Raw genomic sequence first — 26,354 nt, forward strand, 5'->3', positions numbered from 1 at the left:
AAAATAATTCTCTTTGCATCCAGAATAAATAATGAAACAAGTCATCTTGGCTCATCAAAGAAGTAATTATTGAAAAGACAAGCATACCTAATTTCATGATCCTAGTTCAAATAGCCCCCTCGGAGTGGTGCGGTTGTTGAAATATTGGGTGTTGCCATATGAGGTCTTAGAGTTGAAACTCGATGCATCCGAGCATGCCTTTCCCCATGCCTTGCCCACCGGTACTAATGGCTAGTAGCTACTCGTGATTTACATCCTTCGCGTTGGCCTATGGATGGGTTGGCAGGGGCGTTGGAGTAAGTGAACCGCCTTTTTGTTACATGATCCTAATTCAAATACCTTCTCCTTTGTGTTCTGTCGAAAGAATTTTAAACTCTTTAGCGCACTATTTATAATTACATATATAATTGAAATATTATTTATTCATCTATATCCATCGTATCTGTTTATTAATTCATTCATTTATTTAGAATTCATAGATCTATTAGAGCATCCACAATAGCTAGGGATATTTCTCTCAAGTATTTATGACCCCCACTTCCACATCATCTTTCAAATATCCTACTATTCAAATATCTCAACTTTCACAATGAAATATTCCACCAATCAAATATTTATGGGTCCCACCCATCAAATATTCACTCTCAAATATCCTTAATTCCACAATCAAATATCTCATCAACCAAATATTTATAGGGCCCACGACCATTTAATTAACTTACATTTAATTTTAAGAAAAATATAATAGAAGATATATAAATTTAAGTTTATACAAATATAAATATTTTATAAATTTAAAATTGAAATACAGAGATACAAATCATTTTTAATTAATAAAATACATAACGATAAACTACAGCAGATAAAATAAACCATAGAAATTAACTACATGTTCAATTTTTTCTTCAGTTGTTCACATATCGCTAGATGATTTTAAAGTTGGTCATCAGTCATGCCTCGTGTGTCCATTATGAGGAGTTGATGTGCCTGGATGAGTTGATCAACTTTCTTATTGTTATTATACTCTTCCAAATGTGTCATTGATTGTTTACATAGCCTGATTCAATTCATCAATTAGGCCTACTCTTTCTTTGCCTTTCCTCTTTGCTGCCTTCTGTCCCATTGGACGAGATCGGATTTCTCTATCATTTATATCAGCAGTTGTGTTAGGATTAGAAGAGTTAGTATGTGCACCTGATGATTCTGATGTTCTTGCTTTTTTTTTTTGTAGCCCGTCACTCTGAGGATTGAGGAGCATACAAAGGGCTATCTTTCACGATTCTCCACACATGCTCATATTGGAAAGTAGTTTTAAAAGTACTCTTGTATTCTTCATAAGCTCGCACCATCAAATCCTCATCACTCCATCCGCTTGGTCGATCATTATACCATTTATTGTAGATTCCATTGTATCTATTTACGATCTTTTTCAATGAAGCCCAATGTGATTTTGCTTTCTTCGCAGTTCTCTTTTTAGCTCCCTTAGCTCGATTGGTATTGAAGTATGCCACAACTCGTTTCCAAAATGACTCACTCTTCTGGGCATTACCAACTATTGAATCTTCACTCATAATTGTGTAAGCTGCTGCAAGGAGCTTATCATCTGCTATTATCCATACTGTTCGCTTGCTATGGTCTTCATCTGATTTGTTGCCCATCTCTGGTGTTTGATTGAGAATAATATCGTTAGACCCTATTTCAGATGAGAATAAAGGAAATTGTGAATCGGGGACTGCATAAGGTGTACCTTTATCACTATCAGTTGCATCAACACCAGCTCTTTTCGATTCATTTGATTGAATCTTTGGTGATTGAAGCGGATTAAATCCATGAGATGGGGCTTGCATGAAATACTGACTACTTTGTCAATATTCTGGAGGATATGTATAAAACGGAGCTCGAGGGTCGCCACTCAAAGAATTTAGATAACTTTGGAAATTATGGTAATATGGAGGGTATGGAAAAAGTTGGAAATTTGGTGGATGTTGAGTGAGAAATGGAAATTGAGGATTGAAGAAATTAGGATGGACTCAAGAACTTTCTTCACTAGAATTTTCGTCGATATTTGGAGAGTTGAACAAATCCCTAAAATAATGACCACAATTTTTATCCATTTCTCTCTAAATTTTTGGTAGACAATGGGTATGGAAATGATGAAAATAGATGAAAGAAAGGATGTATATATAGGGAGAAATTAAATATTATCCAACGTTTAATTTCTCGAACGTTTAATTTTTCTAACATACTCTCGTTTTTAATTTTTTAATGTTTTGAATTTAATTAAATTTAAAAAACAAAAAAATCTAAAAGTCACGGCCCACCATTTTGGTGGAACCCACCCCATTTAATTAAAATAAAAAAAAATTAAAAACTTAGAATGGTGGAAGCCCACTATTGTGATGAGCCCCACACATGTGTCCGGTGATTTCTATTCATCCCTCAAATATACCCACAATGGGAGATATTTGAGAGGGGGTGGATATTTAGAAAAATATCCCCTCTAAATGTTTCTAATTGGAGATGCTCTTAGATCAATGTGGATTTTCAAATATTTTAAATTAGAGAAGATATTTATGTAGGTGAAAAAGATAATGGTGATAGAATAGAGGATTATATTTCCTTATTTATGTATATAGACTAATTTGTAACGTTAAATTTTGGCGGTTGAAAAAAAATTTAACCGTTGTCGAACGATTTCTTTTCCTATTTTAATTTTTTTTAAAAAAAAATTAATATAAAATTATTTTAATTTTGTTTATTTTTTGCAAGGAGCTCCCTCATGGTGCCACGTCATCGGGAGCTCAATTGAGGATTTCTCAAATAATTTTTGTTTCCTTATCATTTTTCTTTTTTTTTTTTTTTTTTGTCGGCAATGAATCATGGGCTGTCCGCCGGTCCACCGTAGTAAACAGGCTGATGCCGTTGGCGCGGACGCAAATGTTCCACCAACTCCATCACTGGCCGTCCATCCAATGGCATCGCGTGATCTCCTTCCCAACCCATTTCCCGGCCGTCGATCGAGCGAATCCCGTCCCATGACCTGCCACCATAACTCCACGTTCTGAATCTGTTCCGCGTCTCCCAATCCTGGTCGGGCGAAACCCCTCCATGCTTGGTCTCCTGGCCCTCCCTCGATCGGAGGAACCTGAAGAGATCTTCCTCTCGAGTTATTCCTCCTCGATCTTGCAGAGGACCGGAGCTTGATCTCGTGGTCGATTTGGTCTCGAGAAATGGCAGCGCGGCCGGATCAGGTCGTCGACATGCGGGTGTTCGATGCCTACTTTACGAGGGCGGATGCGGATCGAGATGGGAGGATCAGCGGCTCCGAGGCGGTGGCTTTCTTTCAAGGATCTGGTTTGCCTAGAAATGTTCTGGCTCAGGTAGTGCAGATTCTCGACGTTAAGTCGTTAACTCATCCGATCTCTTCTTTATTGTTTCGTAGCTTTGTTTTATGAATCCTTCTGATATAACTGGTACCGTTTATGAGTTTCGATTCTTATAATTCCTTTGCTGACTAGTGAAAACAACTTCTTTTAATCAGGATAGATCTGTTGCCTGTTGTCTTTGAGTTTGTAAAATTACATTTTATTTTGTTTCGCCTCTGGAGTAATGGCATGTCCAAAATACCCGAATTTTGTGTAAATTAATGCTGGCACGCAACAGTGAAATTTAAATTTACCATGAAGCATTGCTTTGGCACTATTTTGGTTTATTTCAAGATATTAGTGTTGATTGTTGTTTTTGCACTGCATTGGTTGTTAATTGTAGTTTGTTGCCATTGGCAGTACCTTACTCTTTTATTAGAGTGCTATAGTCATATCTTCAAGGAGTATATTATATGGTAAAAAAGCCCAAATAAGGAACCAAGTATCATATTGGTTTCAAAACACCATAATAAAGCTCGTTATTCTAGAAACTCCTTTTACCTCCAGAACAATGTTTTGGTAAAAAAACTGTTCTTGCATTGGGAGTTTTGAGGCTTCTCACATGTTGATCACCCATCAAAATGACGAGTTTTGCCTGCGCCGATTGGCTCAAAATGAAATTTAAAACCCTGCTTTGAACTGAACTGTAGACCAAGGGCTTGCCTTCATTGACTTATAAGGTTTGAATACGTGCTTTACTTTTCACAAGACAGATGCAGGCAATGATCTAGATGCCTAGTTCACACATTAAATATATTAACGCTTGTTCTTTTTCCTTTTTTGGTATGTTTCTTCTAGCATGTTTCATTTTCTCCTCAACCAAGCCTCTTTCTTCGTCAAAAGTATCAAACGCCTTATTTTTTTTTCTTTTTAAATATTAGTTCCATCCATTTTTTTTTCTTTCCATTTTCTCTGGAACATAAATGCTAAAATCAAATCTTGGCGGGAGAAGCGAAAAGTTTTAGGCTTAGTAGAATAAACACAGAATATATAAAATTTAAGTTTAGTAATATTAGGCGTAGTTTAATAATTGTTAAAATAGAAGATGACGAGTTGTTTGTAACCGAGAATTTTAAGATCATTTTTTAAAGGGATGGAGGGATTAAGAGATACAACATCTGCTAGAATCATATTTCTACTGAGATACCTTCATGTGATCAATTCCAAGTAGGCAGTGTGCACTACTCTGTCGCTTCAATCCTCTCTTTTGTAGATCAATACCTTGTAAACCCAGGATGGGTAAGCCATCTCACTGATTGAAACAATTTACTAGACACTATGTGCACATTTGGAATCAACCTCCACTTGCAACATACGGTGACTGACAAGAAACAGAAGAGACTGATTTATATAATTCAGTTTATGCCTAATCCACAGATAAATAATTGAACATGAGAGCAAACAATATAAATGCCCAGCCAGCACAATGCTCAAGGCACACTTCTACACTTTAAAATAAACATCCACTCTCTAGATGCCTCTCTCAAATAGATGACTGTACAATGAATACTTTAAGTGCCATTGGAACACATAATACAGTCCCCTTTGTATAGATCCCTCTCCTAGTGCTTCTAGCATCTTGCACTTTGAGGCAATCAAACTGTAACTGTCATGGTTCCCAAGGACTAAAACAACAAGACATAGGCTAAAAAGTTTTGACACTACTCCTCTGTGGTCCCTAAGCAATGCAAAGACCCATCTGCCCAGGATGAGTGCACACTTTTGTCTGCTAGGGGCTGCATTTGCGCATGATTGGGCTGTGGAAGCCTTCCAACCCGACAATCATTTCATGTACTATTTCGTCTTTATATTTCTTTTTATTATTCATTTTATTTTGAGGTCTGGTTCTTACATCACCTGTTTAATTCTTGCTAAACTTGAGGCTTTTCATGCATTTAACCTTGATTTACAAGGCAAAATATATTAATATCTAGCCTAAATTGAACTCAAGTGAATTGCATTAGCATTTATTCACCAAAGAGGCAAAAAAAGATGCTCCTTTTAGATCCATAAGTTGATTGATTAGAGTGGAAATGCTTCCCCAATGACAGTGTTCAAAGTAAGAAGTGACTCAATTCACATGACACATGCTCATATTGGTAGGCATGGTGCTCTAGGAGGATGAGGAGTTAATGGAGTGGTTAGTAATTTTTGCTTGCTGGACATCTCTTTGAAAACTGTTAGAAGACCTCTTTGATTTCTTTGCTAGTAGCGGCTAATGAGGGTGGTTTGTTATTTGATGGTTTAATCAAGGCTCAAAGGTCATGAGCACGAGGACATTCAAAGCCATGAGGATACCACATAAGGATATAATTTCAGGCCAGATATCAAGTCCAATGCCTAGTATTGGTATTGAACAAAGTTTTTAACTTGGATCATCAAACAAATTCATAACTCAACCAAAGTAGAGAAGCTCATGATATTTTATAATTTTGAAAGTAGAAACAAGATACCAAAATATTTAATTCGATGCATCTACTGATTAGTTTAGTGTTCTAGTTCAGCACAGTCCTATTCAGGACTAATAAATTATTTTCCCTTCTGTCATTCTTTTCATACAGGCGTGGATGTATGCTGATCAGAAACGAGCTGGTTTCCTTGGGCGTGAAGAATTTTACAATGCTCTGAGACTTGTAACAGTTGCACAGAGAGGCATACAGCTTACACCTGACACTGTCCAGGCAGTTCTTAAAATCCCTGATGCAGCTAAAATTCCTGCACCAAAGATAAATCCTGTTCCTGGCCCCCCATCTCAGATGAACATTGCAGCCAGCAGTCCCCCCTCTCAGATGGGTGCCATGGTACCAACTAATCAAAATACTGGTTTAAGGGCACAACCACCACTAGCAAATGCTGAGATTAACCGACATGCCGTTCCCTTTGGAAACCATGTGATGAGGCCACCTCAAACCACACAGGTTTCTGTTTCACCTTTGCTTAAGGAAAGTGGTCAAATTTTACAGCAAGGAAATGACCTGGCAGTTATGCATCCTCCAAGTTCAGTTACACCAAGCTTTTCGGCTGACTGGTTCAGTGGTAGGAACAGTGGAACCTTTGCACATGAAACTCAACAACTATCAGTTGCAAGGATCCCCCCCTCAGCAAACCAAGATGGTTTGGGTGTATCCAACTTAGGGTCAGCTCCTGGAATAGTTTCTAAACCTTATACACTAGCAACAACAGCCTCAATTCCATCAAAGGCTACACATTCTACTGTGTTACGACCCCAACCAGATTCAAAAGCTTTAGTTTTGAGTGGAAACGGATTCTCTTCTGATTCAAATTATGTTGGTGATGTGTTTTCTTTAACTCAGGTAAAACAAGCAAATACCTTGGGCACCTTTCCTGAAAGTGCTACACCTAACTCTTCCAATAATGCCCCTGTTATCAAAAAGGTGCATGAAGCTGATGCTTGGCAAAATATGGCATTGGTTCCTTCTGGTGAGAACCAAACTCAACCACAGGTCAAGCAAAATCAACCAGACACAAAACAGAGTGGCCTAACAATGACTATTTCAAGTGATTCAATTGGAATTGTTGGTTTTACTTCCACTCAGCCCCAGCTCCCGTGGCCAAAATTTACTCAATCTGATATTCAGAGGTATCTTGCAATATTTTTTAAAGTAGATAATGATAGAGATGGCAAAATCACCGGTGAAGAGGCGCGCAATTTGTTCCTTAGCTGGAGACTACCTAGAGGTAGGCACTGTAGATTTCCATTTTTGTGACTTCATCTTACCAACTCATTGTGTTCATCTTTTCCAAACTTTATGAAATTTTGCCGAGCTATTATATCACATTTTCTTATGTTTAATTTTAATCTACTACTTAAATTGCTACTTTTGTTATCTATATATCTCTTTGCTTCCTTTGTTTTTTTCTCCATTTTTTAATCTTTTGTTTGTATATTGCAGAGGTTCTCTCTTCTAGTCATGGTCATGTTACTCTGTTTTATTATCTGTTTGTGGCTTAAAATTGATGTTTATTTTCTGCATTTCCAGAGGTCTTAAAACAGGTATGGGATTTATCTGATCAGGACAATGATGGTATGCTTTCTCTTAGGGAGTTTTGCATTTCCCTCTATTTAATGGAGCGGCACCATGAAAAACGTCCTCTTCCAACTGTGCTTCCTGGTAGCATTGCATCTGATCAAACTTTGCTACTTGCAACAAATCAACCTTTGACTGGATATGGTGGTCCCGTTAGCCAGCCAGCTCCTGGTACTGTTCACAAAATCATGATCTCATAGCTATCTATTACCATTTTCTGAGACAAATATTTTTGTATCTTTGTCCATATAATTAATCATCATTATCATATTTAAACATTGGTTGTTGCGTTCTGATTCACTTGTCTATACAAGGTCTAGTTATGCCACAACCTCCAATGCCTGCTACTGTAGCAAAACCGCCCATGCAAAAACGGATACCTCTGGCTGATGATTCTGGTGAGCCTGTGCAACTAAAGTCAAGAGTACCAGTGTTGGAAAAATATCTAGTTGACCAGCTGAGCAAGGAAGAACAGAGTGCATTGAACACCAAGTTTCAGGAGGCATCGGATGCAGACAAAAAGGTTAGTTCATATTTCTTTATTTTCAATTGCAGTATGCACTTAGAATCATTTTTATTGTAGAGCTCACTTCATTGGAGAAAGTAAAGAAAAACAGAATCAACCAGTGATAAGTGGCTTAACTTAGTACTTTATTGGCTTGTTTTTAGTAAAAGAGAAATACTTATCTGATAATATATATATAGTTGAACAGAGATATATATGAGTATGTGTATTTCTATCTTTAGTGTTCTGGTAGAAGTTAGCCTATGGGAATTTGTTATGGAGGTAACTTTGATTTCATGAAATATACACAAGGAGATAATAAGAAAGAGAAAGAAAGCACACATGAAGGGAACTTAATAGTTACATCTCTTCTAGATTGAGGCTGATTAGTCTAAAACTCTTTGTAGTATCCCAAAGATTATAGATAACTGTTGTGATCTCTATTTGTCACAATTATGACTTCAGTGATGGATTATGATGGATGTATTTCAGTTCATGTGGTTGCTTGGTTACTTATTTATAGCAAGTAGAGTCTCACTTGGTTATCGATCTATATTAATTATAGTTTGGGTATCCCATGCACAGCAGCTTACTTATCAGCTTATGATAATTATAATTGAACTATTATTGAGAAATAAAATTTTGTTTATATAATTTAATGCACACTTATCTTTTTGCATAAAGGTTCAAGACCTGGAGAAGGAAATATTAGATTCCAAAGAGAAAAGTGAATTTTACCGCTCTAAGATGCAAGAACTTGTGAGTTTCTTTCAGAATTACTTGACACTTCTAATTTTCTAGTAAGTTAACTATCTGTATCCTTTATATGGTTCAAGTTTCAACAGTCTAAGTACACTACAGAGAAATGAATTGTTGTCCGTTGGTAAGATGACATTGTTGTAATGACTATAACTTCTGTATTGCTTATGTCATGGAGAATATATGGTATTTTCTTTACACTACCAGAGAAACTTCTGGGATAGACACTATTTTTGATGGGTAGGCATGTGATAATTGTAGTAAAAGGTGATTACGCTCACCCTAGACGCCCCTCACAACTCTTCCTCAAGTTATGTAAAGGGAGGTAAATCACGGGGTTAGTTTATAGCCGACCGCTAAGTGGCTAGGGGGTAGGCATGTGATAATGGTTGTATTGTGTACCTATTGATTGATAATGGACTATAATAGTATATGAATTGTTTCTTAGAATAATGTTAAAATTTTATTTTATGATCACAATGAACAGTAAGATTTTTAAGACATTTGATTGATAATGGACTATTAAGTCAAAGAATTATTAATTTATGTTTATGGATATATTAGATTTCTTTTGCATGATTCATGACATGTAAGTTTGGTTTAAGCTCATGAGCTATATAGAAATATTATGTTCTAAATAACCTTATTTGTTTAAACATACCAAATGTTTGTTTGAATTTTTCTCTTGTGGGGCAAAGAAAACTCTACTAAAATTTAATACCTTGCTTTTTATTCACAATATGTCAATAGAAAAAGTTAATGCATTTATCTTACTCTTTCGGTTTTCTTTTTAAGTTGATAAAGGTTGCAAAGATTTAGATTTGGGACTGAATTTTGATAGGAAAAGGCACATGGAGATCATTGAGAATGGTTGTCAATAGAAAGGCATTGCCATCTTAGAAAAATGAAAATTCTGATTCTGGAAATTTCTTAGAAATCTAAAGTACGGGGCTAGCATATCAGATGCTAGGTAGATAAATTAATAATAATCTGAAAATTTTAACTACTTGGATATATATGTTTTGTTTGAAGTTCTTTAACACATAAATTAGTACTATAGTGAGGTTTTCAAGCCATTTTCAATTATCCAATAATAATAATAAAAAAAAAGGTAGCTCGGTGCACGAAGTTCTCTCCATGTGGGGTCCCAGGGAAGGATCACGCAGCCTTACCCTACTTTTTGCAAGAGGCTGTTTTCAGAATTCGAACCCGTGATCTTTTGGTCACAAAGCAACAACTTTGCCGTTGCACCAAAGCTCCCCTTCTTTCAATTATCCAATAATGAATCCTAATATTCGATATCCTAATGAAAATTGGTTTTTATTTTGCTTAGGTTCTTTACAAAAGTAGGTGCGATAATAGATTGAATGAAGTAACTGAAAGGGCATCTGCTGACAAACGGGAGGTACTTTTCTTTCTTTTTTCATTTACTTTGCTGCTGCTTCTACTACAATGTTTCTATCTTCTCTTGGTTTAGTTTTGGTTATCTGTCGTTGTAGTTTTTTATGCTTGGCAATTCCTCTACTGAAGTTTCTTAGTAAAAAATAACAATACCTACAGGAAAATGATAGAATATGTCGAGATTTGAAACCTTGCTTTTATATCTGATTTGCTCATCTGAAAGCTTTAAATTGAGATTTGTATTCACATTCTGCTATGAATATGTATTTCATTTTTAGGCTGAATCATTAACCAAAAGATATGAACAAAAATGCAAGCAACTTGGAGATGTGGCTTCAAAGTTAACTATTGAAGAGGCAACTTTTCATGATATTCAGGTGTACTTTCACTTAGTATTGTGTTAATAGGGGCTTAGTTTGTAAGGTTTTAGACCAACTTTTCTTGCCTTTTCCCCTTGTTTTGATCCTGAGTTGTTTTCAGGAGAAAAAAATGGAAATTTACAATGCAATATTAAAAATTGGACAAGGAGAAACTGCAGATGGTTCACTACAGGTAAGTTTTGTTAGTACTATTCTTTCATGTATATATTCAAGTCAGTTAAGTTAATTCATTCGTGTATCGGTTGTCCAGGCACGAGCTGATCATATACAGAAAGACCTTGAGGAGCTTATAAAAATTCTAAATGAAAGATCCAAACAATATGGATTGCGTGCTAAACCAACTACATTGGTGGAGCTTCCATTTGGTAATCTTATATTGATAAATTTATTTTCGATTTCCTTACACTATTTTCTTAATGTTGCAATTTAAATTTCTAGAAAGTTGTTGCAATGAGTCTTTTTGTGTTTATGGTTTTCATAGTCTACTGTTTAGATCGTCAATACTTGATACACTGTCACAGATTGTATTTTGTCTTGGTTAAAGTATTTTCTTGATTAATCCAAAGTCAAGTAGCTGTTGAACTATACCAGTGTTGGATTTTTGATGAATTATTTTTCCCTACTAAATTGGTCCACTTCAAATTCTTTGTTCTTTTTTGTGTTGTATGTTCATCACATCAATTTACTTGTAAGAGCTAGGTAAAATATCAAATATTTTTAATATAGTTTTAAATAATTACTTAAAAATGGTTCTGTAAGTAAAAAAGTTTGAAGACCAAACTATATTGTTCTTATATAAGTAAGCTTGAATTACTCATTTCTGTTTGTGATGGCATGGACTAGGTTATCCTTGCGACAGACATACTTGTTAGAATATTGTAAACATAATAACTAGGGGTATTATTGTAATTATGCTGTATATCCTTCTCTATATAAGTCAATAACTCCGTGGTGTCTAATACACGGTTTTCTCTTAACAATACTCATTTAGTAGCAGTTATATATGCTCTTGAAGGCCCAAATTTTATAATGTGTTCGATAAGGTACAATGCTTAAACCAGTGAACCTGTGTTGGCATGACGTCATCTTTCAGTGGAGCTATGGGTGTTAGCAGAGCCTAAGTTGGACACCTCTAAAGAAATCTGACGCAGCTTTGCTATTATTAACAATCGCATGGATTGGCTTATATATATAATAATTATATATAATATAATAGTATATATCAGTGCATATATATATTTTGGTATATGCATATTGTTGTGTGTATATATACATTTTCATAGATAGTTATGATGCCAAACTAATATGGTGGATAGTTGGGAAGGTTGACTGGGTACTGATGCCTTAGCTTCTCACTTTTCTAGTCCAATGATTATGACCTGCTACATACTTAAATAGAGGTTTGATTTGTTTATATTCTCTGAGTTATTTTTATTCTACATTCCTAGTTTGCTGACTTCTCATATTGTTCTGCTCCGTTATTTTATTGAACCATAAGATTATGATATTTGCATTAGTTTCTCATTGAGTTAACTGTAGGTGACTATTCATTCTAGTGCTAATTCTAGTGCTGTTAATTCCCTTTGCTTAAGTTTCTAGTAATGTACTGACATGGCAAAAAAATTTCTGTTATTTGTTAAGGTTGGCAAGCTGGCATACAGGAAGGGTCTGCTGATTGGAATGAAGACTGGGACAAATTTGAAGAAGAGGGTAGGTTGACAAATTCTCATGTTTGTATGGTCATAAGTAAATATTTGTTGATTTGTCATTACAATGAAATGTTTTGTTGTTGCTCCATGTGATGCTAAGTGATTTGAAAATGGATTTTGTGTTTGTAATTCTACTAATTAGGATTCAACTACTTTTAACTGTGTGGCTGTGTTGTATCTCTAATCCTTGCATCGGATGTTGCCCTAGCCATACCAGTTAGGAATTTGTAGTTCGAAACTTTATCGTCAAAGATCTCAATTATACACATTATTGAAATTCTCAAAACAAGAAATGCTAATTCTAGTGCTGTCTAAAATCTTAGTTACCTGTGAGGGTAATAGTGTTTATTCTCCCCATTTAATATGTGTTGCTTGAGTATATTTTATTTTTTGTTAATGTTAAGACATTGTTTTGGAAAATTTAACTTTGTAGTTGAATACCGATATAAAAGAATACCTAGATATTTATACTGCTAGGAATTCATTTTCATCTTTGAATTAATAGATTTTATGCATGATCAAAAATAGTTAATTCTGTCGGCAAGCTTTTTCAACCAAATTTATGTTGTGCCTATTATTGGTATGAATATTTTATATATAAAAAAAGGGTAGCCCAGTGCACGAAGCTCCCGCCATGCGGGGTCCCGGGGAAGGATCCATTGTACGCAGCCTTACCTTGTTTTTTTTTGCAAGAGGCTGTTTCTAGGATTCGAACCCGTGACCTTTTGGTCACATGGTAACAATTTTACCGTTGCGCCAAGCTCCCCTTTTGGTCTGAATATTTTATGAATACAAATTTTTTCAGTGTGTGTAGCTTTTCAGACTTCTTTTAGCTTATGCTTCATGAGTCTCATTAGATTTTCAAATAATTAGCTTTATTACGTTTCCATAAAAGAATTTGTTTAGAGCATGAAAAATAGAATATATGATTGCTCATGTGATAGTGTTTGTATCCACCTTTTTTTTGTACCAGTGTTTTATCATTGGCATAATGCTTTATGATGGGCATTTTAGTTCTCTATATTGTTCTTTAATTCCTTGATTTTTTAGTCAGTTTGCTAAATTTTTGGAACTTAATCAAATAGTGTTCGATTATCTAGTAATAATGTGTAATGTTATATTGTTGGAATAAACTATGTCTGACAAGCCGAATTAGCATGATAAGGGTTATTCCAGTGTCATTTCTGGCTTTTGCTTTAAATCTTCTTGTTTCTCCTCTACATTATCTATATTACTTATTCTGTACAACCCTCTAGCATTTCAGTGCTAGATAGGAGCCATAAAATCCTGTTTTGCTCTTAGTTATTCTCAAGGAAAGTATTCTATTATACATATTCTTAGTTTTATTCTCAAGGAAAGTATTCTATTATACATATTCAATTAATATGTACTATTTGTCTTTTCCATTATGTGCACATGATTTTGACTGATTCACATCACTAACACAGACTATATCTCACATTCAGTATAATTAGCCATTTCCTTTTTTTTTTAGATTTTCTCAGTTTGATGTTGTGGAATAATTATTTATGATCTTGAATCTTTAGCATTTTTTCCCGGCAAAATAATCCCCGAGAGTTGGTTTTCTACCGGCGAGGCTCATGTGCACTAAATTAAATTGACAAAACAAGTCGTTGATTTATTGTTTGATATATGTGGTAATGGGCTATCACATTAGTTTGGCTTACTAAATTTCATGCTAACATTCACATCTCAATTATCTCGCCAAGCTAATAACATAAAAATGGTTAATCTTTATTAGCTTGTATGCATTTTTTGGTGTAATTACTTAATATAACTGTTTGTTCACTGAAAATGCCTCCTATATATGATCCAATCCTGTCACTTGTAACTACAATATTTGAGTATCTATTTTTTTGGTAATTTTCTATAATTGTGCACGTAATAATATGAATATGCTAATCTATCTTAATTATTCATTTTCAGGATTTTCTATTATAAAGGAGCTTACAATAGAAGTGGAAAAGGCTATCCCCACTGAAAAGCCCAAGCCCCAAGAAGTTCAAAATGAAAAACACGAAACAGAGGAGGGGTTGCAAGCAACAACTTTGAATGGTGAGGACAAGACTGTGGCAACCTTTTCAGATGCTGAGGAAGAGACTGTGAAGCCATCAAATTCTACCATTGTCAAGCCGATTACTGAAAATGGATCAACTAATCTTGATAGATCTGATAACACTAATAACAGTCATGCAGATCCTGGATCAAGTGCTATGGAAAATTCTAAGGACCTTCACCCATTACATGCTAGACATGATGATTCTTCCCATGCAGATGAGAATAGCAGGTAACTCTGATCTTTGCTTGGAAAACTTTGTAACACATGAAAACTATAAATTACAAACGGAAGAAGTTGATGCCTCAGTCATATAAAAAGAATATAAAATTGCATACAGACTCTTCAAATTTTCTACCTCTTATCATTTGGTAAATAAATATGGCTGCATTTTTTTTTTACTTTCTGTATTCCTTTTCACACTCCACAAACTTGTATATTTTGTTGAGCATACCTCTTTCTTCCTCAGTGATCATGAGAATGCTGAGTCTTATAATTTTGATGACAAGCATGCTGTTGAGCCTTCATGGGGTCCTACTTTTGATCGTAGTGATGATATTGATTCTGTCTGGAGCTACAATTCAAAGGTAAAGCATTGTGATGACATAATTAGGAATTGACTGCTATTTACTCATTTTATGAGGTGTGTCTTGGTTCATATTTTTTTTTCATGTCTTTTATTCTGTCTCAGGAGGCCGATCGTCAGGTGCAAAGAAAACATTCCTTTGGATCCGATGACTTTGGTTTATTTCCTCCAATCAAGACAGATTCTCCTAGTGCTGCAAGTGTTAAGGGACCGTTCTTTGATTCTGTTCCAAGCACACCACTATACGGCTCTGGTTATTCTCCGAAGTTTTCAGAGGCACCAGATGACCACTCTTTCAATAGCCTCTCCCAACATGATTTCTTCAACACGCATGATACCAGTTCTTTTGGTCAGCGTGATAGCCTTGCAAGGTTTGATTCATTTCGTAGTACAACTGACTACAGCAGGGGTGAAAGCTTTGCAGCATCTGATTCCATGAGCAGCATATTTGACCACAGAAGGGGAGAAAGCTTCGCTAGGTTTGACTCCATGCGCAGCACAGCAGACTACACCGGGGGCTTTTCCAGTTTCGATGGCGTTGACTTATTTGGCTCAGGACCTTTCAAATCCTCGGACAACCACAGCCCGAAAAAGGGCACTACTAATTGGGATGCATTTTAGCATAATTACTGCAGTAGCATTGCGGATCTGTTGTCTTCTGTTTTTACATCACGAGAGCAGATTTTTTTTCCTTTTTCTGTACGATAAATACACCTCTCCCTCTCCCTCTCTTCCTTGTGTATTCATCATTATTTGTCATTCGGGTACTTGGGAAATTGTGGCTCTAAACAGTTGGCTCTTGATGTCCTTGTGTGCATGGTTTGTTCATACGCATGGTTTGCTCTTATGAACCAATAATAAGGCTCGCAAGCCTAATGCATTTTGATTCTATGTGACTTGGCATATCAGGGACAATTGTGTATTCATCATTTTGTCACAGCACATCCACCTGTGTTGTTCATTTCATTGTTCAGAAAACTTCCATTTTACAATATCATCTTTTATTCATAGTTGTATTAGATGCTATCTAGTCAGTGGTAATCTCAAGCATTCTTGTAGATTACACAAAATCTTCATTATCAAGCCAAATGCTTGTGTTAGAAGGCAAATTATGGCTTATTTGATAGCATATTATGTTTTTCGTTCAGCTTTTGTTGGATAGATGATTACATTTTCCTGTATTGTTTCAAGATAGGATATTCATGTGGTTCGAAAAACAACGGATCAAAGATCTTTATTCTTAAGATAGGTTATAGTACAGTGTTAGATCTTTCAGTTGTCATTTAGATATTTACAATTTGATTTTCAATTATAATATATTTGTAAGGATTTTTTTTCCCCAATGGGATTTGTAATGGGGAATGTTAGATTTCTGGATCGATTGTTATGAGCGTTTTTTGATTTATTATAACAATGGATAGAAAATTTTCATGCGTTTGATTGATTATTCTAAATTTAATGTTATCTAATTTTGTTATTTTTTTTATTCTTATCTCATTTGGTTGAACATTTTTTGCATTCTTAAATCTTAATTCTCACAGGTAGGTAATTACATTGGTATACACAGTAAATTTATGGTTTGACTTTTCTTCTGTATTTCGCATTGGCAGAAGCTAATGTGGTCAAAAGTTTACGTTCCCAAGTTTAATCTCTTTTGCATTTGCATATTATAGAATAGGCAGGGATGAGCGTCGGATTTGGATTAGATTCTATATCTGTTATTTTCATCTCTATTTATTATATCCTGTCATATTAACTTTTATTCTCGTATCCATGGGAGATTAAATATTCATCCTTATATCGAGTTATTGTATGTCTGTTTCTTCATTTCATCCCACCTCAATAAAAATGAATTAGAATTAACAGTAGATCTACAAAAATATATAATTTAAGAAATGGATTAAATATTTATAACACACTCCTAACTTAATCATATTTAATTAAAATAAATTAAATATCAACAAAAATAATTAGTAAGCTTTAGAAAAAAAATCATTATTTTATAGGGACATAGTCAGGAATTTCATACTAAGAGAGAGAAATATATGTATTTATATTAAGGAGAGACGACCATTAGTTAAATATTAGGGGGGGGGGCGCTATCACCCTCCTCTTTAGCTCCGTCCTTGCTATTGACTACTAGATCCATTTTCATATCCGATTATCCAAATACTTATACCCTATTATCCGTTTATTTAGTTGTGTCCAAAAATCCATTCGTATCCTTTTTCATTTGAATCAGATATCAAATTTTCTATTAAATTCGGAAAAAATTAGTATCCCTATTAATAAAAGTGAATAATTAGTTAAGTGAATCAATCTAATAGTTTAAATCGAAATAAAATAAATTGATCCTTTTTATCTAATTGAATCCATCGAATTTTTAAATAAAATTAAAATAAATCAAACAGATAAAATATTAAATAAATTGATAAAAATTAAAATAATCAAAGTTTTTATCATAGATCGAGATTGATATTTATTGATTATGTATAATCAAGTCAAATGATCAATTGTTAAATATTATATTTGATTTTTTAAGTGTAGCAATTAGTTGATTGATTGCTAATAACATAGTAGATTTTTTATTTAATTGGTTTAATTAAATTTAGATTTTTAACATTGAGACCGAAACAATTTAATCACAATAATCTATATTTTAATAATTCAAATTAATCTAACCGAAGTGAACTTATAATTTCAATCGATCAATTTTATCGATCTAAGATATATAATTATGCCACGCAGTCGCATCGCACGTGCGTTATATAGCTAGGCACATTTCCGACCCTTCGCCGCTGTCGCTTCATCGTCTTCCCTTCGAGCCGGCGGCGGAGCCATCTTTTGCCGGAGAGAAAAAGGGAGGGGACACGCCATGGAGATCGCCTTGTTCTCTCCGCGCACAATCCCTGCCGATGCCTGCCGCGTTCTTTCCATTTCCCCCAGATTGTCGTGGAGCAGCGGCAGGTCAGCGCCTAGGGCTTCCGTCTCTGCCTCCTCCTTCTCTTCCGCTTCCTCGAGGCCTTCTTCCCTAAGTTTCAGCCTCGTCGCTACTCCTTTCCTCGGCGGTGGGAGCGTCCATAGCGACTTCAACGGATTAAGGGTTCCGTCCCTGAAGCTGCCTACTCTACCCCACGCCCGCCGGCCCATGAGGGGTGTCGTTACCATGGTAAAATAACACGAGAAGAAAAATATTGTCTTTGTATCAATTGTTTGATTTGTGGGCATTCCATCCTTGTTTGCGCTGCTTTTTTCCCCAGACTGTAGTGGCGTTTATGTTTCGTTGATTCATTAGTTAAGTGTACCTTTTTAATGACTAGTACGGGAGTCAAGTTCAAAATCTTCATTTTCTTCGATTGCTACTGTTTTTGCCCTTCTTTTCTACTTCAAAACGAGTATTTTTGAGGTTTATCTGGTACATCTACGTGGAGACTTTCTTGGATATGTTAGGTTCTTGTTTGCATTATTATTATTATTATTTTTTGAGACTCCTGGGTGGAAATTTAATTACTTACAATAGCTCTTTTGCCATTTCATGAAAATATGTCTATTGTTGTTAGCCACATTGGTGAATCATTTTTTTCTGAATCGTTCTCAACTTTTGTTGCTTGATTTTACTTTCTTAATAGGTCATTCCTTTCTTGAGAGGAACAGCATGGGAGCAACCGCCTCCGGATCTAGCTTCTTACTTGTATAAAAATCGAATTGTATACTTGGGCATGTGTCTTGTTCCAGCAGTGACAGAGTTGATGATGGCAGAGTTCTTATATCTTCAATATGAAGATACTAAGAAGCCAATTTACCTATACATTAATTCCACCGGCACAACAAAGGTTAGTAGATTTTCCCTTCTTGAAGTATTATACCAATTTACCACAATGACGTACTACAGGATTTGTTGATTTAATGCATTAAAAAATGTGTGTACAACTTGTTCTTCCATCAGAATTTGCTAATTCAATCATTTTATTTGAGTGATACATGACATTGATTGCCTTGGTAGCTCTGTATTCTATTTTGTGCCATACAAAAAACTTCTTTTTTGTTGAGTTACATTTGGGCGCTTCATGTAACTGTTGAAATATAATTTTGGCTAATGATATCAACTAAATCTCTAGTCGAAGCATTTCTGTATGGCTTCGCTTGCATTTTGTTTGCTTCATTTCATGATAATTATTGGTTCATTGTTTTGCATTTGTTCTTTTTTGGTCTGGTCATGATTTGAAAGGCATAATATCTATTTTGCTTGGTGCCTGTTTTTCTAGAAATATTCTGTGTTTCTGTGCCATTTCTTGCATCTCTACGTTACTTCTTCTCGATATGGTTAGTAAGATTTTTTCCCCCAAAGATTTGGTTTCTTTGCCATCACATTTCTTATATAATCTTGAATAAGATGATATTTATTGATTTAAATTTACCATGGACCGAAGGATTACTGGGTGGGAATTTGTAAACTTTCTATTTAGTAGCAAGAAAAATAATGTAATCACGTTTTTGCTCTTGTATGAATCTATTTCATTGATGATCTAGTTAGTCTTGTTTTGCACGTCGTTCTGGAATTATAGTTTCAGTGACATGCATAGTTTGTGGACAACAAAAAATAGCCTTTTTATTTATTAGTTTCCCTTTGTCATAGTTAAGTATAGAATTAAGGTCATCTTAGATTACAATCGAAATTGGACATGGACATGTGCGTATTTTACCGAGTTATTTTTGTTTTAGAAATATGTTTTTGGCTTGCATGACCAAATGAAACTAGCCTAATTCACAACATTAGACAAACTGAACAGCTAAAATGAGTTTTTCCTGGATGAATCCTCTAGAATCTGTTTGTGTTCACTAAAATTTGATGTTCTGTATTGCCAAAAACTTCCATATCTAAATAAAAAATTCGGCCAATGAATTTCTCATAAATCATAATTATGAATCTAGGTTAAATTGCTCCTTTGATCATTTATAGAGTTCATGTTATTCCATTAACGCCTTTTCTTCTTTTTATGACTGTTACATTCTGGAACCTAACCATATTATTTGTGCACATAGTAATTTTCGCTGAACTAACCCTGTTAGTTCCTGTAGGGCGGAGAAAAGTTGGGCTATGAGACAGAAGCATTTGCAATTTATGATGTTATGAGGTTAATTCATTTACTCATTCTATTTAAACAATGCAATTTTTCTATTTATTTTGTTTCTAGTCTGTTGGCCGCTTGTCAACGCTCTTGATGCTATGAAGTGCCACTTTCATATGTTGCTCAAATGATAGGCATTTGCTTGAGCGAACTAGAGAACGCATACTTATTGTAAACTCTAAAACCCATTGGAGGTTTTTTAAGGGATAATGTTCCTAGAATAAATAATGTATTATCATATCTGTTAGAATATAATGCTAAATAAGGATGACAATAATATGTTAAACCTTTACATTGGCACGAAAACTTTTAGAGTTGGTTTAAGTAACGTGTCAATCGAGTAATCAAAGAACTATCTAAACTCTAAAGTGCTAGCAAGTTGGATCCTTAGGTTCTTAGTTCTCTTCATGTCCATTTGATGGATGCTCTTTTTTCGTGTTTATCAATTAATCATGGAAGGGTAAGGTTGTGTACAATAGGCCTTCCCTAGAACCTCGTATTCGCGGGAGCTTGGTGCACCGGGCTACCCTTTTTTATCAATTAATCATGGAAATTTTGAAAAGTTGTCAAGACATTAAGTAGAGAAATTGAAAAACAAAAAATAGAGATAAGTAAAGAAAATAGCATAACTAATTTCATATGAAATTAGAAAGAAAGTGAATATACTCTTAAGAAAAAGTAATAGTGAAGGAGAAAGATTAATATTGTGTTTACTTGAGTGGAAAGGAGTCCAAATGGAGGGAAAGGAGGAAAAACAATCTTTTCCTTTGTCACTTCGGTGGAAGAAAGAAGAAAAGATCAATTTCAAGGTTCTTTTTCCACTTTGGGTTCCTTCCAGAAGTGGTGGGAAGTAGAGAGGAAAAGAGTAAATCTCTATTTGGTTTGGCAATGACATAAACAAAGGTTAATTTGCTATTTTCTGTAATTTTTTGTGTTTTCCTCTCTTTTCAAGTAGACAAAACAAAGTAAATCTCTCCCCTCTCGGTTCCCCAACACTTTCCCTTTCTTTCCCCTCTTCCTTCAAGTAGACACAATAAGAGATGAAAAGCTGCAAGAAATTTTCTTCCAGAAAGAAAGTAGAGAGAGATAAATAAAGAAGTATCAGGAGCAATGGCAAGTACTTTAAGTTACCAACTGATGTAATGTATTTCACAGAGGTAGTACTCGTAACAGTAGCACCAAGGAGAAAGGGGAAGAGAATATGCTGGAGTTGGAAGTGGAGAAAATGAGAAGCTGGAGGTTTCTCATAGAGAAGATGAAAAAAGATAGGAAAAGTGAAGGGAGCTGAATAAGAAAAGGAAACCTTCTGAGATGCCAGATAGACTCGACAAGGGAGAAAGATGAGGAAAGTAAAGAAGGGAGTTTAAGAAAAAGTCATAGTAAAGACGGGAGATTTAAAGATGACAAAATGTAAGAAATTTTCTTCAAAGAAGAAACTAGAAGAGAAAAATAAAGGAGAGAGAGATAAGTTCATAGTCTACTCTGCAGGCATGCTGATCACAACCAGTACCTATTGGTACCTGGTTAGACCAGCGTGTGGTGGGTTTTTGCTTTCCGTATTTTTCAGTTTAAATTCATAGTCTTTCAAAAGTCATAATCCCTTGACAATGATATCTAAGCTCTTCCCAGAAAACCCTGAAAATGAAACCAAAATAAAGAAACAAGATTGATCACAGTGGAAATATCTTAACTGAAAACCCCAAAAGTCATAATCCCTTTGATATGTTTTTTTTGTCAATTGTTCTCTTTAGATATTTAATATAGTAACTGAAACGATTTTCTTGTAACAGTTTAGTGTCGTGTTGCCAAAATGGAATTATTTTCTTCCTTTATTGATTGCCTTGCTTCTTTTATGTTTGAGGACCAATCCGTCTAGATGTGAACCTTTGAAATGACTGTTATTCAATATTTTTCTCATTTCTTATTTAGAATAGAATGCGTCACTTCTGACATACTGAGTGAACACAAATACATGTGCAAATGCATTTCTTACTTTCAAAATACAGGTACATTAAAACTCCAATATTTACACTGTGTGTTGGCAATGCTTGGGGAGAGGCTGCACTGCTCTTGGCCGCTGGTGCTAAAGGAAACCGTTCCGCTTTACCATCATCAACAATAATGATAAGACAGGTAGGGGTCATCAATCTCCACTTATCTCTTGCTAATTTTAAGTCTAATTGTTGTATGCTTTGCTTCTTGATCTGCCTGCCATTCACTGGAGCTAGTAGTATATTCTTTTTTTTTAGTTGTGTGTGTATTCAGATAGATGACTGAAACAATGCTTATATCGCAGCCTATTGCAAGATTTCAAGGTCAAGCGTCAGATGTTGACATTGCAAGAAAAGAAATAAGCAATGTCAAGGCTGAATTGGTATATCACTCTTCTTTAAACTGTTTAAGCATGATGCAGTTTGCAAGTTTAGCTAATAAGATCATTCATATTCTCTATGTTAATATTAATTATTTTAAAGGTCACTCAAATATATGCTATTTTGCTCTATGCTCTTAACATTACTAGAATGTGGTTCTCCTCTAAGAAGAGTTTTTGTGAATATCAAATAGCTAACCTAGTCATATCTGCACATGATACATTGAACATTTTTAAAAATTACTACGGAAAAGATTGTGTGTAGAAAAACTAGCTGTCTGCAAATAATATCTATTGGGAGTTTCAGATTTATCTTAGGAGTTTGTGTTAGAGATTGCATATTCAATTCACAAGGTGAACCTGGCACTGACAAAAGTAGCTGATTCATTACATGCCTATTCCTTGAGCTGATTCTTATATTCTCTCTTTTTCTATTCCTTTTCAAGTGAGATTTTGCAGTACAGGGTGATAAATAGACCTGGTCAGAACCGATCTGGAGTGAACTATAGGTTTCTGCCGTAAATATACTGAAGCTATTTATCCCCGAACCAAGTGAGTGATCTGCTCTTGAATCTTGCCGCCCTGAGAGACAACAATGTGAATGAATGTCCAGATCTCAGTGGAAGTTGTACTCTACTTCTTTTCTCATTATTCTCCTCCGAATATATATGCTTATTTCCTGTTCTTGGTCACCAACATATCTCTCTTCAGGATCATGAAACTAGTTGTCGTAGCTTTTATCGTATGCTTGCATGACGATTAACATCTCTCAAATGCTTTGCATTTCTACTACATAAAAACCCTGGAATATACTGGATTTTGCTGTCTAAACCAGTTAGCTTATTGTAATAGGACATGCTTATGAATTATAATATAGCATGTATATCTAGTATCTAGTAGTATGTTTTTATGTTTCTGACATTTGAATGCAGATTAGATGAATATAAACAAGATTGATATAATACATCTTGTCAACTTCAAAACTGACCTTGACGTGTTCAGGTTGGTCTATACTCGAGACATATAGGAAAATCCCGTGAGCAGATCGAAGAAGACATCAGACGCCCTAAATATTTCAGTCCTAGTGAAGCAGTCGAATACGGGATCATCGATAAGGTAAATATTTGACAAGATAGTATTTCTTCTTCTTCTTTTTCTTTCTTGAAACTATATAGAAACTATCTAAAATTTTGGTTTATTATCAGGTATTGTACAACGAAAAAAGACAGGAAGATCAAAGTGTTATCTCTGATCTTAAAAAGGGACAACTCTCATAGACTGGTTAATGCAAATGGCTGGTAACAAAAATGTTAAATTACATTAAGTTGTTATTACCACTTTATTCATTTCCCATTTGCTGTAACTTAAAGTAAACAAGATTAGTAGAGTTTCTTATTATTAATTCGGGAGCTTCGTGCATCAAATTGCCCTTTAGTAATGTGTATTGCCAATGAGAATCAATTGGGGGAAGGAGATGCCAATGAGGATCAATTGGGGAAGGAGATGCAACGAACCTTCAAACATCAATCCCCAGAGCAAGAATGGGATTTATATATAGGTTGAGATTGGCAAGGTTTATCGCTGAAAGCACATGATCTTTCTAATGCTTCAATCGATAGCTAAGGATGCTCTTAAAATATTCTTATTGTGCTACAACAATGCAAGCTATCATCTTAGTGTTGAAATAAATGTTTATTGGTAAATTTAGTGTTTGGTTTGGAAAGAAGTTATTTATATTTATTCAAGATATATATGTTGATGTGGTGAGCACTAACGGTGTAACTCAGGTTTTGATAAATGACAAAGTAGGTTAAGTTAGTTTCGTTGTGATCTAATACTTTGAATAAGTGTGCCGAAGAAGTCCAGCTAGGTCGACGAGCTGATCTAATAGCTGGCACGAAGCCCAGTTAGATCGACGGGCCGATCTGATAGCTAACACGAAATCCAAAATGGTCGATGGATTGACCTAATGTTTGGCACAAAATCCAGACCAGTCGACGGGCTGACTTGATAGCTGGCACGAAGTCCAGCTAGGTTGACGGACTGACCTGATAGCTGGCACGAAGTCCACACGGGTCGATGGGCTGATCGGACGTTTGACAGGTAAGTTAAGGTAAGTCACTAGAGGGGAGTGACTTGGTGAGGACGCGTTCCCCATTCGAGGGAACAGTAGGCGTCGATCCAACTTAGAACCATTTCGAGAATCTAAGTTGAGATTGTGATTAGATTTCGGTCTCGGTGAGATGGAATCTAATTACTACTCTTTTATTATATTTGTGCTAACTTTTGTTTTGTAGAATAGTATAACTTTTATTTTACCTCGGACTAATATTTTCTTGCAGGAGAAGGACTTTCTAGAAGATGGTGGTCCGGGCGCTCGGAGTTGGTCCGGGCGCCTGAAATCGGTCCAGGCGCTCGGAAGATAAAACTCTATCATGTCGCAACGAGGAGCACGCTGATTGGTCGGACCTCCGTCACGGTCCGGGCGTTCGGGCGTTTGGAGCGTCCTATATAAGGAGGTCTCACCCTGGAGCAAAACACAACAACATCTTTCAATGACTGCTCTACTGCGCTGTGCTCTTGCGACGCTGCGTAACTTCTCCGACAACTTGCTGCTAAAAGTTTTCTTTCTTTCATTATTGTCGGTATTTCTTATTTAAAAGTTCTTGTACTTACATTTTGTATCCTTTTTGCGAACTGTTAGTAAATTGCCCAATGAAAGCACTCGACGAGTGCGGGGCTTGGAGTAGGAGTCGATAAAGACTCCGAATCAAGTAAAAATAATCTATGTTAGCGTTGTATTTTGCTTTTTTTTTCGCTGCTTACTCCAACTCGCTATGAATTTTGAAATCGCTATTCACTGCCCTCCCCCGGCGAGCTCTACGATCTAACAATATAAAGTTAATTAAATGATCAATCTTGAATAATATATTGTACTAAATGAATAAGTTTGTATATATGTATATATTTGGTAGTTAATATTTATGAGATTGTGAATTATTTATGAATAATGTATATAAATAATAACCACAAATAAGATTTATAAATCATCCAAAAAAAAAAAAAAATAGTGGTGATACCTTGTACATCCTATTCGTAGGTGATTGTTGAGCAACTCTCATTGAATTCGGGTGCATGGATCCTTATCAAGTGCCTTGAGTGGATTTTGCCCTCTCGAGGCGCCTAGGAGGGATCCGAGCTCTTGGACTTAGTGAGAGTCATCTAACAGTCGCTTATAAATGGATGTGCAAGTATATATATATATATATATATATATATGTGTGTGTGTTAAGGATACTAACAAAATGATTAGAGTTAATTGTTTCACGGTTAATTGTCCTGGGCCGGACGGGTTTAGTTATAGGCCTGTGTCAGATCCAGTTCAGGCCTGACCTGAGGTCAAATTTTAAATTTCAAAAATATGCAATGCTTTCCTATGATATCTCTCTTCTTTCTACGTTCAAAAATTTCCTTTCCACGCTTAAAATTTTCTCAATCGTTCTAAAAATTCATCGATATTAATTTATATTGTTGAATTCAGATATGAAAAATTATTGTTGAATTCAGATATGAAAGCATGAATATATTAAGGAAGTTTTTAGAAGTATATTAATTTTAGTTATTCAAAGTTCTTTGATTTATTAATCAATTTCGAACAAAACTAACGGATAGATATATACCATTTAAAAATTTAAAAATTTGATATTTTAATAATTAGGAGAGTTTTAAATATAGCAAAAGGTAATTACGCTCACTTCAAACTTCCTTAAGGAGATAAATTATGAGGTCAATTTATTGTCGACTGTCAAGTTGACTAATGGGTAAGAAGAATTTTTTTTCCTGAGGACATACGCTTATCGGTAGGGGTGTAAATGAGTCAAGCCGCTCGTGAGCTATTCGAAGCTCGATTCGATAAAAGCTCGTTTAATGAGGCTCGTTAAGATAAACAAACTAAGCTCAAGT

At 35.2% G+C, this 26,354-nt stretch overlaps 3 protein-coding genes across 4 annotated transcripts; 2 read left to right on the top strand and 1 right to left on the bottom strand.

The window, feature by feature from the left end:
• Nucleotides 1-1,235: 1,235 nt before the first annotated feature.
• Nucleotides 1,236-1,847, bottom strand: LOC121999786 (glutathione S-transferase T3-like). Its single transcript, XM_042554422.1, has one exon. The coding sequence runs from the start codon at nt 1,845-1,847 to the stop codon at nt 1,236-1,238; it is 612 nt and encodes a 203-aa protein (XP_042410356.1).
• Nucleotides 1,848-3,061: 1,214 nt separating this feature from the next.
• LOC122002888 (intersectin-1-like) lies at nt 3,062-15,782 on the top strand. Of its 2 annotated transcripts, XM_042558270.1 has the most exons (14): nt 3,062-3,380; nt 5,987-6,739; nt 6,821-7,124; nt 7,427-7,645; nt 7,789-7,997; nt 8,664-8,738; nt 10,072-10,143; nt 10,418-10,516; nt 10,620-10,691; nt 10,770-10,884; nt 12,161-12,229; nt 14,176-14,536; nt 14,775-14,892; nt 14,997-15,782. In XM_042558270.1, the coding sequence occupies exons 1-14, from the start codon at nt 3,231-3,233 to the stop codon at nt 15,510-15,512; spliced, it is 3,132 nt and encodes a 1,043-aa protein (XP_042414204.1). In that variant the 5' UTR covers nt 3,062-3,230; the 3' UTR covers nt 15,513-15,782. The 2 variants fall into 2 exon arrangements, with proteins under 2 accessions (XP_042414204.1, XP_042414203.1); XM_042558269.1 differs by having other exon boundaries at nt 5,987-7,124.
• A 1,872-nt stretch (nt 15,783-17,654) lies between these two features.
• On the top strand, nt 17,655-24,094 carry LOC122002889 (ATP-dependent Clp protease proteolytic subunit-related protein 4, chloroplastic-like). The gene is made up of 7 exons (XM_042558271.1): nt 17,655-18,060; nt 18,521-18,724; nt 19,971-20,026; nt 22,027-22,153; nt 22,317-22,394; nt 23,394-23,507; nt 23,597-24,094. Exons 1-7 carry the CDS (start codon nt 17,767-17,769, stop codon nt 23,666-23,668), a joined length of 945 nt encoding a protein of 314 aa, XP_042414205.1. The 5' UTR covers nt 17,655-17,766; the 3' UTR covers nt 23,669-24,094.
• Nucleotides 24,095-26,354: the final 2,260 nt, after the last annotated feature.

This window comes from Zingiber officinale, chromosome 7A (assembly GCF_018446385.1).
Source record: "Zingiber officinale cultivar Zhangliang chromosome 7A, Zo_v1.1, whole genome shotgun sequence".
In the NCBI taxonomy this organism is placed as follows: domain Eukaryota; kingdom Viridiplantae; phylum Streptophyta; class Magnoliopsida; order Zingiberales; family Zingiberaceae; genus Zingiber; species Zingiber officinale.